Source organism: Myxine glutinosa, chromosome 8 (assembly GCF_964187855.1).
Source record: "Myxine glutinosa chromosome 8, kmMyxGlut1.1, whole genome shotgun sequence".
NCBI classification, from domain to species: Eukaryota; Metazoa; Chordata; class Myxini; order Myxiniformes; family Myxinidae; genus Myxine; species Myxine glutinosa.
Window position 1 is genome coordinate 130,170,962 of NC_136268.1, and position 13,997 is coordinate 130,184,958.

A 13,997-nucleotide genomic window follows, 5' to 3' on the forward strand; every position below is an offset into this window, starting at 1 on the left:
CCAAGTAGGGAATGAACCGGTTTCAAACTGCACCCGTCGATGCAACTTGACACCTGTCTCGTGCAAGCTACGAAAGACAGGTGTGGCTGAGAGAAGCGGTACTGTTGAGGTTAGTGTAGATGGGGAAAAAAGCGATCTTTCGGTAGGGACTGATCATCACAACGTAAATGCAAACATCCACCAGAAAATCACCTGCTGACCTCATTCCAGCATCTATGCTCCTAGCAACGTGAAGCTTTAAGCATTACCGCATATGGATAACAATATGAACGCTTAAAGCTACGAGGTTTTCCACTATGACTCATGCTCAGAGAAAGATGCCTGTAACAGGATTCAAAGAGCATCCATTTTGTACGACACAGAACACTAGAAACTCCGTTAGCTAAAACCACTAGCTTTCTAATGGGATAAGTATGTTTTACTGGAAAAATTATCATTCAAATCCAACTAGCGTTTGTTAATGATAATCAAACTGGAACAAAGCGCACAAATCTTCCAAGAGTCGGATACATTTTCGAAAACAGTATTGCTGCGTTGCTTTGGGTATGCCATCGGAATTATTTATACGTTACATCTAAATATATTCCAAACTCAAAAATTCCAATGTAACTCATCGCCCGATGCGATGAAACGCGCCGAACGAGATTCATCACATGTGTGATTCATCACATGCTGATCGCATGTGTGATTCATCACGTGTGTGATCGATGATTCCTGAGCCGATGCAATTGTATGATATAGGTGCTCGCTCGGCTTTAGGTACAATTGGATACATTGTAATAGTGTTTTGAGTAATAAAATAAAGTCACCAAACGGTTCTCACCAAAAAGAAACGAGTAGTCTTAATTATATCAATATAGGGTATGGCTACATGTCATATATGATGCCCGTCGGGATTTCGTAAAACTTAGTACGTTGACGATAACACACAACAAGTTACCCACAATGCTCTAAAACTAGTACAAAAGCAAGGTGACATAGTAAGGGTAGGCCTTTCATCGCACAATGCAGTTTCAGCCTGTGCTTTACAATACTTTCCGGATGAGATTGGTAAAGTGAACGTGGAAGTACTCCCTCGTCAGACTGGTAGTCAAACAGCACGACCTGGTATGGCAGAAGAGAAGCGATGCATAGTCGGGAATGTACGGAGACACGAGCAGCACGGGATTTGCACTCGTGGAGTGTTTTGGCCATTAGTCCAGCAGCATTATTTAAATGTTGTAGGGGAATGGTAGGGAGAGGGGGAGAGAGGTGAAACAAAGACTTTCCGTAATAAACAGGCTGTTCAGAATGGCTCGCCTCAATGATTTGACCAGATGATAGTGTGTTGTAAGTTTTCAACAGGTCCTTGTATTATTTGGAAGAATACAAAAAGCTGCAGGTGGGAGAAGACAAGAAGAGTGTTAGATATGTATCATGGATGTTCGGCAACAATTTGTGCAATGCTGCATAAATAAATAATCAAATAAATTTTTATTTGTTTACAGAGCAATACATATTTAAACATCTTCTCCAAAGAGTACTTTTCTGTTCCATCCAGGAATGAATAGTAAGCATGGTTTCCCTTCAACATGGATGTCATGGTTATGAAGTTGCTGCTTGCCTTGTTATTCTACCTTCTGGAATCACTAAAAGTCAGCTAAAGTAGACTTTAGCCAGGAGATGATAGTATCATCCATCTCCTGTGCAAAATAGGAAGGGTCATTGCTGAGGCCATGAAATGATGAAAATAATGTCAACAAATAGTGTCATAAGAACTTAATTCTCTACAATATCATTAGTCATAACTTTTGACTTTTTGAATATCAACCACCTTCATTGTAATTCTTACACTTCTTTGTCAGGCTATGGACTTCCTGATCAACCATCATTTTAGCCAAGTTCCCCTAAAGGCCAAAAACATGGATTCATTCTCCCCGTCCCCCACCAGATATCCTTTGAGCTTAGTTTACCATGAAAACATATACATTTATGTGCTCTTACATTTGCTATTAAAAATAACTGTTTGCAGAAGTCCTAATTTCTTTTGTTTAAATATCTGGCAAATTAGCTTATTTGTTTACCTTTGTTTATTTGTTTACCAAATGTGTTTACCTTCTACGGATCATGAATAAGCTTATATCCATCTTTTATAACCTTGAATTGCTGAGTTCAGTCATTGATGTGATGATAGCTTTCAAGGAAACTCAGAATCATACACATACTACTATGTATGCCAACAATGTGCAGCGGGTGGCGGAGGAAGTAGTCGACAGATAAAACATTAATTAAGAAAATTAATGGAAGATTTGGGAACAGGAGAGGGTAAAGGTAAGGTTTGGCGTGGTTAAGAATGAAGGTGGTGAAGAAGGGAGAAGGTAAAGAGAGTATATGAGTAAGGGTATAGAGAAAAGGAATTTAAATAAAACAGGGGCTGGAAATAGGACGAGGGGCGAACTTCCAAAATTAGGTCATTCGTGACAAGCTCTGTGCTGCTTATTCTGTAGGGCGTCCGAGGAGGTAAAAAATATCACAACTTTAAAAAGTTGCATATTTCATTCAAAAAATTCGAACTTTGCATACAATCTACTTGGAGTCTGCAGTGAACTTGTATAATTGAGCGCCATATTTGATACAATTCAAAAACTCCTGTAAACTGGTGTGTGTGTGTGTGTGTGTGTGTGTGTGTGTGTGTGTGTGTGTGTGTGTGTGTGTGTGTGTGTGTGTGTGTGTGTGTGTGTCAGTCAATTAATTGTGCAAAGATCAGGTACAAGCCAATTATATATTTTTAACAGCTGTAATTTCTACATCATTATAATGTGTGTCTACACATCTCCACTTATAGCTATTGGACCAGCCTTATCAATAGTAATAATAATAATAATAATAATTTTTAAAAAACGTTTTTATTTATATAGCACTTTTCAAATACAGTACAAAGAAATCTCAAAGTACTGACCAAGGGGGAATCAGTTGATCAAGTGAAAAAGAAAAAGAAAAAGAAAAAAGAAATGTAATAAGAATCAAGGTAGAGTAGAGTAAAATTACATAAAAAACAAAAATATCAATGAAAAAAAAGAATCAAATTTCATAAAATACAAATAACAATGGGAAGAAAACTCAAATTACATACGGTGCAAAGAATAACATCGTTGACCTGGCAATAACTAATTTAGAATATATTATCGATCATGTAATGCTGTTTCTAACAATCTATAGTTGTCTTTTATTAATTGATAGTTATCCTCTTATTTTATTTTTAATCATGTAATATCACATTAAAAAAGACAACAATCTATTATCAAATATTAAATTATCAAATGTTATTGATAATGATCTATTATTATTCTTGACAGTGTCATGTTTTTCCCAAGTTGTTATACTAATATGATTTTGTGATTGTAATATAGCAATTAATCGTGTTGTGACATTGTGGACAAGGCATGAAACTTACTGCCAGCAGCAGAAAAACTGAACTTCCCTCCACACCCGCCCTCTCCCAACAACTTCTTCATTTTCCCCATCCTCCTGGCCAGGCCCGCCGCTTCTTGGAATTTTCCTTAGCGGCCGGATCCAGACAGGCGCACTCTTTGTCTGTGCTACATGTGGTTGGGAATGGGATTACCTGGTTGAGAGTGGGGAGAGGAGGAGGCCTAGTCACAACCCTTAAGAACCTCCATCTAACCATGAAACATGGGATGAAATAAAAAACGAGAAGCCTTATTTAACGACGCCGACAACTGCATTGCATTGAGATCAAACATTCTTTTTTTTAACCTTGTACTTTACTGAGAACAATTTTTCACGGTACATAGTTAACTAGATAGTATTCATAGAATACTTACCTTGCACAGTCAACATGTCATCCAATATGGATGCCAGACCACATGAGCGATGACATCATAAGTTTATATCCTCCAATATAAATGTTGCGTAGATCATGCTCAATTTCAAACTGTTCAGACTAAGCATTGTCCCTGTCAAATCATAATTAAGGCACCAATGACGTCATCGTTAACAGCAATTATTTCCCATACGGAGTTCTTTACAATGAGTCATGTTTCAATTTTTTTCCATGGAGCAGTTTCGGAGATATAGAGGTGAATTTTTTTTCGTGTTTTCCAAGATGACGCATGTACCACGTGACCTATGACATCATAATGATCATAAAAAATTTCTAAAGAAGTATCCGCTCCTATCGTGAAAATTTCTTGTCCATCAGACTAACAGTTGCAGAGGAAAAAAAAAATTCATACTGATCGGATCAAGTGTTGTACTTGTCGAATTATGAATGATAATGGTAAATATATATATATATATATATATATATATATATATATATATATATATATATATATATATATATACATACACATACATATACATATACATATACATATACAGATACATTTTACTGACTCACTCATTGATATAAATGTTTAGTACTTTCTAGTGAGGTAGAAAAGTGAAATTTCACAAACATTTAACTCCAAGCCAATATCCCAGGAAAAATCACAAAACCATTGGAAAATTTGCGTAAACTATCATATCTGTAAATAAAAGTTGGCCGGCGCAGCATCAGTCTGATCACTGTGGGACACGTGGCCCAAGACAATGGAGCTTATACTCAAACTAGTTGCTAGGCAACACTAACGTCCCTTCCACCTCTTATGTTATATTTTTGCTGTATTTACATGAAAAATACTCCAGCTATAAACCTTGAAATAAAGAGCTCATTCTCATCACTAATTCCTTATTTACTTGGGTTGTATAGCTGTTTGCAGAATGCAAGCACAATACACCTTATCAAATATATAAAGTTCTCTCACAATCCACATCATCAAATATTATAAAGCTTATATTTATTAGGTATGTACGTAGGTCGTTGTTGTGTGCAAGCATGCTCCACTGGTTTTATGGATAAACACATTTGCTGGAGCAGCTGTGCAGAAGGTGAGAGGCCTCATTCAATTATTTTACATCTCTGTGCCAATGTAGCAATTTGGGAAAAACCATCCCAAAAACCAAAAACCATCCCAAAATCCAAAAACCATCCAAAAAAACAAAAACCATCCCAAAAACCAAAAACCATCCCAAAAATCAAAAACCATCCCAAACACCAAAAACCATCCCAAAAACCATCCCAAAAACCAAAAACCATCCCAAAATCCAAAAACCATCCCAAAAACCAAAAACCATCCTAAAACCAAAAACAATCCTAAAAACCAAAAACCATGCCAAAATCCAAAAACCACCTCAAAAACCGAAAACCATCCCAGAAACCAAAAACCATGCCAAAATCCAAAAACCATCCCAAAAACCAAAAACCATCCCAAAAACCAAAAACCATCCCAAAAACCAAAAACCATCCCAAACACCAAAAACCATCCCAAAAACCAAAAACCATCCCAAAAACCAAAAACCATCCTAAAAACCAAAAACCATGCCAAAATCCAAAAACCATCCCAAAAACCAAAAACCATCACAGAAACCAAAAACCATGCCAAAATCCAAAAACCATCCCAAAAACCAAAAACCATCCCAAAATCCAAAAACCATCCTAAAAACCAAAAACCATCCCAAACACCAAAAACCATCCAAAAAACCATCCCAAAAACCAAAAACCATCCCAAAATCCAAAAACCATCCCAAAAACCAAAAACCATCCCAAACACCAAAAACCATCCAAAAAACCATCCCAAAAACCAAAAACCATCCCAAAATCCAAAAACCATCCCAAAAACCAAAAACCATCCCAAACACCAAAAACCATCCCAAAAACCATCCCAAAAACCATCCTAAAAACCAAAAACCATGCCAAAATCCAAAAACCATCCCAAAAACCAAAAACCATCCCAAAATCCAAAAACCATCCCAAAAACCAAAAACCATCCCAAACACCAAAAACCATCCCAAAAACCAAAAACCATCCCAAAAACCAAAAACCATCCTAAAAACCAAAAACCATGCCAAAATCCAAAAACCATCCCAAAAACCAAAAACCATCCCAGAAACCAAAAACCATGCCAAAATCCAAAAACATCCCAAAAACCAAAAACCATCCCAAAATCCAAAAACCATCCTAAAAACCAAAAACCATCCCAAACACCAAAAACCATCCAAAAAACCATCCCAAAAACCAAAAACCATCCCAAAATCCAAAAACCATCCCAAAAACCAAAAACCATCCCAAACACCAAAAACCATCCCAAAAACCAAAAACCATCCAAAAAACCAAAAACCATCCTAAAAACCAAAAACCATGCCAAAATCCAAAAACCATCCCAAAAACCAAAAACCATCCCAGAAACCAAAAACCATGCCAAAATCCACAAACCATGCCAAAATCCAAAAACCATCCCAAAAACTAAAAACCATCCTAAAAACCAAAAACCATCCCAAACACCAAAAACAATCACAAAAACCATCCCAAAAACCAAAAAAACCCCCAAAATCCAAAAACCATCCCAAAAACCAAAAACGATCCCAAAAACCAAAAACCATCCTAAAAACCAAAAACCATCCCAAAAACCAAAAACCCATCCCAAAAACCAAAAACCCATCCTAAAAACCAAAAACCATCCCAAAAACCAAAAACCCATCCCAAAAACCAAAAACCCATCCTAAAAACCAAAAACCATCCCAAAAACCAAAAAAACCCCCAAAATCCAAAAACCATCCCAAAAACCAAAAACGATCCCAAAATCCAAAAACCATCCCAAAAACTAAAAACCATCCCAAAAACCAAAAACCCATCCCAAAAACCAAAAACCCATCCTAAAAACCAAAAACCATGCCAAAATCCAAAAACCATCCCAAAAACCAAAAACCATCCTAAAAACCAAAACCATCCTAAAAACCAAAAACCATCCCAAAAACCAAAAACCATCGTGCTCAACAAGAGTTACATCACACATTACAGCTTAGGATACAGGCAGATTGAGGCCTTATGGGCCGAGTAACACAAAGAGGGTAAACTAATAAACGAATGCATGCAAATGTATTAATTCCATCTGCACAGACCAGTCGGAATTTTCTATGAATGGGGTAACGGGTAAGGGCAGTGGGAGTCTAGAAATGAGGGAGAAAGGCAGGAGGGCTAAGCAGACAGCAGAGTGCCAGGCAGCTAGAGGTAAAGCTAATAGGGTTTAAGGTTGCATTCATTGGGGGATAAATTATAAATCAAAAGAGGTTGTGTTAACTCTGTACGGAAATATAGTGAGACCCAATGTAGAATATCGTGTCACGTTTTTGTCACCGCATCTGAGGAAGGACATAGCTGCCAGAGAGAGGGTTTAGTGTAGACTGACTAGATTGATCCTGGGCCTAGCTAAACTACGCTATAAGGTGCTGTTGAAGGTTATACATGAGAAAGGAGACAATTACGAGGGCATCTGATGGAGGTGCTTCGGATAATAAATGGTGCAGAATGGACCAAGAACCACACCATGCCAGTGAAGAAGAGGAGAGTTACTACGGTAGGAGAACTGGGATCTTTGTCTCAGCTAGTAGTTAATGCATTGAATGGTTTCCCTGCAACGATAGTGGTAGCAGGAACAGTAGATGCTTTACAACTGGAATTAGAAAGGAACCTACAAGTATTGGGGGCAGAGGAGTATGTGCAAAATTGGCAAGATTGGCAGAAGGTTTGGTATGGATTCAACGGGTGCCAGTGATATCCCTCCTACTCTCCGCCAAATAATGACACTGAAATCTTTAATGTCCGCCAAATAATGACAACAGATAACATCCAGCTCAACCTAGAGACTGAAACCACCTCGGCAGCCTTATTAGTCAGGTTCACTATGTTAACAAATATAATTTCGTTCAAAATTTCGGTAGATTAGCAAAACTATACATTTTTGGAATATTCAGAGCATGAGGAATCCAAAAATTAATGTTTACCTTTGCGTAGACACCTTTGCGAAAATGACACTCAGGACAGTGATGAAGATAGTCAGGTTCACTATGTTAACAAATATAATTTCTTTCAAAATTTTGGGATTAGCAAAACTATACATTTTTGGAATATTCAGAGCATGAGGAATCCAAAAAGTAATGTTTACATTTGCGTAGACACCTTTGCGAAAATGACACTCAGGACAGTGATGAAGATAGTCAGGTTCAATATGTTAACAAATATAATTTTTCAAAATTTTGGGATTAGCAAACCTGTACATTTTTGGAATCTTCAGAGCATGGAGAATCTGAAAATCAATGTTGGCATTTGCACAGACACCTGCATGGCCGCCATTTTGGATTTTGAAAATGGCCGCCATAAAATACATATTTTGCGCGATCTCGGCTTCTAGTCAACCTAGAGACTTGATTAAATATGCTAATCCTATGTTTTCTGGGTCAAGGAATCCAATAAAGGCCTCAAAATAGTGCTCAGGATTATAGAAAAGCAACAAACAAAGGTAATTGAAAACCATTGTCTTTATATTTGTGATATAACTATTACATAATACATGATATTGCAAGTCCTTTGAAGTTATAGGTTGTTATAGGAAGTTATAGGTAGTATCAGATTGAACTATAAGTCCTATACACAGGATCTACGAGGTCTACACCGTTCAGGAATATGCTTTTACAGATCTTCATCACTGGCCTGAGGATCATTTTCGCAAAGGTGTCTACGCAAATGTAAACATTAAGTTTTGGATTCCTCATGCTCTGAATATTCCAAAAATGTATAGTTTTGCTAATCTACCAAAATTTTGAACGAAAAAACATAGTGAACCTGACTATATGTTTCTAGGTATCAAGCTTTAAACCATCTTATCATTTCAGCCCCTCATTCTACGAATCCTCAAAAATCAAAAATAAGGAAGCTGTAATGGATGGAATAAAACATTTATTAAAAAAGCTTAAATCAGAATAAAACCAGAAAATAAAATCGAGTATGAGGTTGATGTTAAAAAGGAAACAGAAATATGCTTTGAGGATGAAGGTTGAGTTTGAAAGGAAGTGAGACAAAGATGGTAAGGAAGGCATTATTTTAGGTCATGGCCCTGTTTTAAAAAATGGCAGTTGTTTGCTCCATTGGAAAGGATGTATCCCTCACCTTGTGACCCAAAGTAATGGTGAAATAATAACGGTATTCAAATGCTGCACGCAATGAAGAATGGTTACCAGCGGAGCTGGATGGTTTGCAGGTTTTAGTAAAGGTTTTTTATATATATATATATATATATATATCTATACGAGCTTGGCTCGCCTCACCACGCGTCGTTACAGAGAAACGGGCTTGTTTTACCTGAGGATAATGACTGTACCTGAGTTGCTGTTTTGTCATGATTTACACAAATCATAATACAAACAATTGTTTTGCACAAATTTATTTGTAGTGTTTGTGATTTTACATTTTTATAGGCAATTTAGGTTGAAGATTTAGGTTGAAAAAATAAAAAAACAATTATAAAAAGAACCCCTCAGCACAAACATACGGGAGGGGTAGGTGCAGACTGGATGTTTGGGACGATTACACCTCACCAACACGTAATTCAAAACACCTCACCAACGCGAAATTAAAAACACCTCACCAACACAAAATTAAAAACACCACCACCACATAATTAAAAACACCTCGTGAACCACCACATAAAGAAAAACACCTCACCACCACATAATTCAAAACAACTCACCACCACATAATTAAAAACAACTCACCACCACTTAATGAAAAACACCTCACCAACATGAAATTAAAAACACCTCATCAACACAAAATTAAAAACACCTCACCAACACACAATTAAAAACAAATCACCACCACGAAATTAAAAACACCCCACCACCACGAAACTAAAAACACCTCGCCACCACGAAATTAAAAACACCTCAACAACATGAAATTAAAAACACCTCACCAACATGAAATTAAAAACACCTCACAACCACAAAATTAAAAACACCCCACCACCACAAAACTAAAAACACCTCACCACCACAAAATTAAAAACACCTCACCAACATGAAATTAAAAACACCTCACCAACATGAAATTAAAAACACCTCACCACCACGAAATTAAAAACACCCCACCACCACAAAACTAAAAACACATCACCACCACAAAATTAAAAACACCTCACCAACATGAAATTAAAAACACCTCACCAACATGAAATTAAAAACACCTCACCAACATGAAATTAAAAACACCTCACCACCACGAAATTAAAAACACCCCACCACCACGAAACTAAAAACACTTCACCGCAACGTAATTAAAAACACCTCACCACCACGTAATTCAAAACACCTCACCACCACGTAATTCAAAACACCTCACCACCACATAATTCAAAACACCTCACCACCACGTAATTCAAAACACCTCACCACCACGTAATTCAAAACACCTCACCACCACGTAATTCAAAACACCTCACCACCACGTAATTCAAAACACCTCACCACCATGTAATTCAAAACACCTCACCACCACGTAATTCAAAGCACCTCACCACCATGTAATTCAAAACACCTCACCACCATGTAATTCAAAACACCTCACCCCCACGTAATTCAAAACACTTCACAACCACGGAAACAAAAGTTTGAGGGAGTAGTTCAGTGACAACACAGACACTGCCCACATATGTAGACATGTAGATGGACGACTGCACCTGAGTTGCTGTACTGTCATGGTTTACACCAATCATTATACAAACAATTATTTTCCACAAATGTATTTGTAATATACGTGATACTACATTTTATTAAAAATAGAAGTTGAAGATTTAAGTTGAATTTTTTTATTTATTTATATATATATTTTAAACATACACACACCATCTCCTAAGACATACACACGGGAGAGATAGGTGCATACCAGAAGTTTGGTACGACTTCACAAAAGTTTGAGGGAGTAGTTCAGTGACAAGACAGACACTGCACCGATGTATATGTATATAGATATGAGTGTTAAGGAAAAAACCTTTTGAGATATTGTGCTATGCAGTAGATCGTTTTGGGCATTGCCACTCAATTTTGGCCAAAGGTGGCAGATGTGAATGAATGGATGTAATGAATATTGAAGGAAGCTTGGAAGAGTTGGAAGAAAATAATTTTTAAAGAATCTCTGGGGCCAGACAGCAGCACAGTCATTTTGGATTGGAAGGTGTTACAAAAGGGCACGGCAAAAATGAAATCAGTCTCCGCTTCCGGTTCTGCCGGCGAGGTAGTGTTCTTCCAAGCTCTCCACGTCATCAAAGTAAAGTATTTTCCTGTTTGTGTTTTTGTCAAAACTGTACTGTTTATTTTACTGTGTATGTGTCTACTGTGTGTTTCTCATAAGATCTCGGTTGAAATCGTGCATACCTGTGTGTAATAGTCGTTTTGTTCATGTCGCGTTTTCAGGCCTGGTCTCTAGAGCCTTCCCTGTCTCCTCGTTTGTCGTTTGTTATCGATTTACTTTCGTTCTCTTACTGTATTGCTTTTTTCTTTGTCTTTCTTTTCACCCCATACTTACCCCAAACATCTTACCCTTTGTTTAGTCTTAATTCAAAAAAAAAAAATCTTAAGAATATTTTCCTTCTCTCTTTGTGGAATCCCCTCCCCCGATCGTGACAACGTGTTTGGCCCCACCCGTTTTTCTCTCCCACCTTCATATCTCAATCCTCTCCAGCCAATATCTTTCCAATTCTAGTTTTCACCATATTCCTTCAACCTTTCTCCTTCTTCTCAGATCCACTTTCACCTAACCTTCAAAAATATATATATTAACAAAGAATTTAAAAAGTTAAAAAAGGCTAACACAATTGCTTATACACCTCCCTGTTCCTTCTTCTCTGCTCACCTGTCTGTCAATCCCCTATTCTTCTGTTCCTACTTCTGAACCTGTTCTTGAATCCTTCATCTCCCTTAGGAATCCTTCATGTCCTCATTGAGGAAATTTCCTCGATAGTTTTCACGGTTTCATTTTAAAATGTTTAAACTTTCCCCTGCTGTGTTGTATTCTGTTGTATATTATAGCACACTTTTCTTCTTCTTCTTTAATAGGCGGTCTTTGATTTGCTCATCAAATCTCTCCATTTCAAATAAAAATTCAATCTCTGACAGTTCTTCCTTTCCACATGCATTCCACCCCTCCTTCAACGTTTTCAAATGAATCTCTGACTTGAAAATCACAAGAAATTCATTTTGCAATAAATGTTCGTTTTCCATCCAACACTTTCTAAAATCCCAACTCACCCCTCCCGTCCCAAACTCCCCCCTCACACCTCCAATTCAAATCGCCCCCCCTTGCCCCTCCCCTCCTGAACTCCCCCCTCAGCCCTCCCCTCCTAAACTCCCCCCTCACTCCTCCCCTTCAAATCTCTACCCTCACCCCTCCCTCCCAAACTCCCCCCTCACCCCTCCCCTCCTAAATTTCCCCCTCACCCCTCCCGTTCAAAACTCGCTCCTCCCCTTCAAATCATCCCACGCTCCATTTTTCTCCAATTCTCCCCTCTCACCTCTCCTCCTCAAAGCGGCCTCCTCCCCACTTCCTCCCCCTTCCAACTCATACCTCCATGTCCTCCAACATTTTTCCTCACTCTGCCCCCCCCTTAAACAACACCTCACTGTGCCTCATCAAATCACTATCAAACCTTTTGTCCTCCTCATCCTTCCTTTTCTCCTAGCTCTTCTGAAATATCCGACACACAATCAACAGCTCTCCCTACCTCCTCCTCCTCTTCCTCATCTAACCCTACCCATCCCCTGTTCTGTATCCGATGCCCCCCCCCCCCTTCCTCTTCCTCAATGGAATGGACCTCAAACATCCGGAGCCTTCACTCAAACCTGACTGATCTCCCCATCCAGGTTGCTTCTGACAAACCAGACTTGATCTGCTTAACAGAAACTTTCCTCCTTCAAGATGTCTCTGATTCCTTAATATCTCTCCCTGGTTACTCCCTCCTCCGGTATGATAGACTTGAGCCTCGTCCTGGTGGTGGGGTTGCTATCTTTATCAAAAACTCTCTTCCTCACTCTCCCTGCACTGCCCTCTCTCCACCCCACCCCCAGGAGTACCGCTGGCTACGGCTTCCCCTCCGCTCCCACCTTTTTTCATATGTGTATTGTACCGTCCACCAAACAGTGATGACTCAGTTTACATCTCGCTGTCTCACAACATGGACCAACTTCTATCCACTCATGCCTACTCTCTCTTCCTCATATGTGGTGATTTCAACTGTCATCATGCCAGCTGGCTGGGTGTGGGTACCTCTCACACCAGCCATGGCACTTCAGCAAAGGACTTCTGTGAACAACTAGGACTGACTCAATCTGTCAATTTCCCGACCCGGGTCTCAGTCAACGGAGCATCTTCTCTTCTTGACTTGGTTATGACAAACTTCCCTGCAAATGTCTGCTGCTCTTCTTCTGCTCCAATCGGTTCTTCTGATCATGTGCATGTTAAAGTGGATATCTCTCTGGCCATTCTCAGAGAGCCTCCTCAGCGTCAACGAGTCTGGCATTTCACTCAGGTCAACTGGCATGGTCTTCAAACAGCCATCAATCATCTGGACTGGTCTCCCATCTCTACTGCCTCTGACATCAACTCATCCTGGGAATTCTTCCATAGTAAATTGCTCTCTCTCATGCACAGATTTATCGCATCTCGTCTTCAGTTGGTACACACTTCCTCGCGTCCATGGTACACCGAATCTTGTTGTGAGGCAGTTGCCCTGAAACAACTTGCCTTGTCCTCCTGGAAGGCAAATCCAACGGAAGGCAATTTCCATTCCTTTCACAAAGCTCGGAACAAATGTGTGTCTACCCTCAGAAGAACCAAGAAACAACATCTCTCTACTCTCAAGACTGAACTCTCAAACCTGTCTCCCTCTTCAAATCCTGGTGGCATCTGGTCAAATCTGTTTCTAGTGTTTGTTCCCACTCCACCCCTCCTTTACCTCAAACGCTTTCTGCTCACCTTCACTCCTTCATTCCTCTTTTCTCCCGCCTCTGGAACAAACTCCCTCACTCTCTTCAATCCCACTCCTCCCTCCAGGTCTTTAAAACAGCTG

General features: G+C 39.0%; 1 protein-coding gene across 1 annotated transcript in view; it reads right to left on the reverse strand.

The window, feature by feature from the left end:
- Positions 1-13,997, reverse strand: part of LOC137433192 (pappalysin-2-like) — a 279,514-nt gene that overhangs the window by 1,890 nt on the left and 263,627 nt on the right. The window contains exons 17-18 of the mRNA XM_078783998.1: positions 3,434-3,604; positions 1-1,375 (exon numbers count right to left, since the gene is read on the reverse strand). The exon at positions 1-1,375 is cut by the window's left edge and continues 1,890 nt beyond it. Coding sequence (XP_078640124.1) covers positions 3,491-3,604 — 114 coding nt within the window. The 3' untranslated portion in view covers positions 1-1,375; positions 3,434-3,490. The remainder of the gene's footprint in view (positions 1,376-3,433; positions 3,605-13,997) is intronic.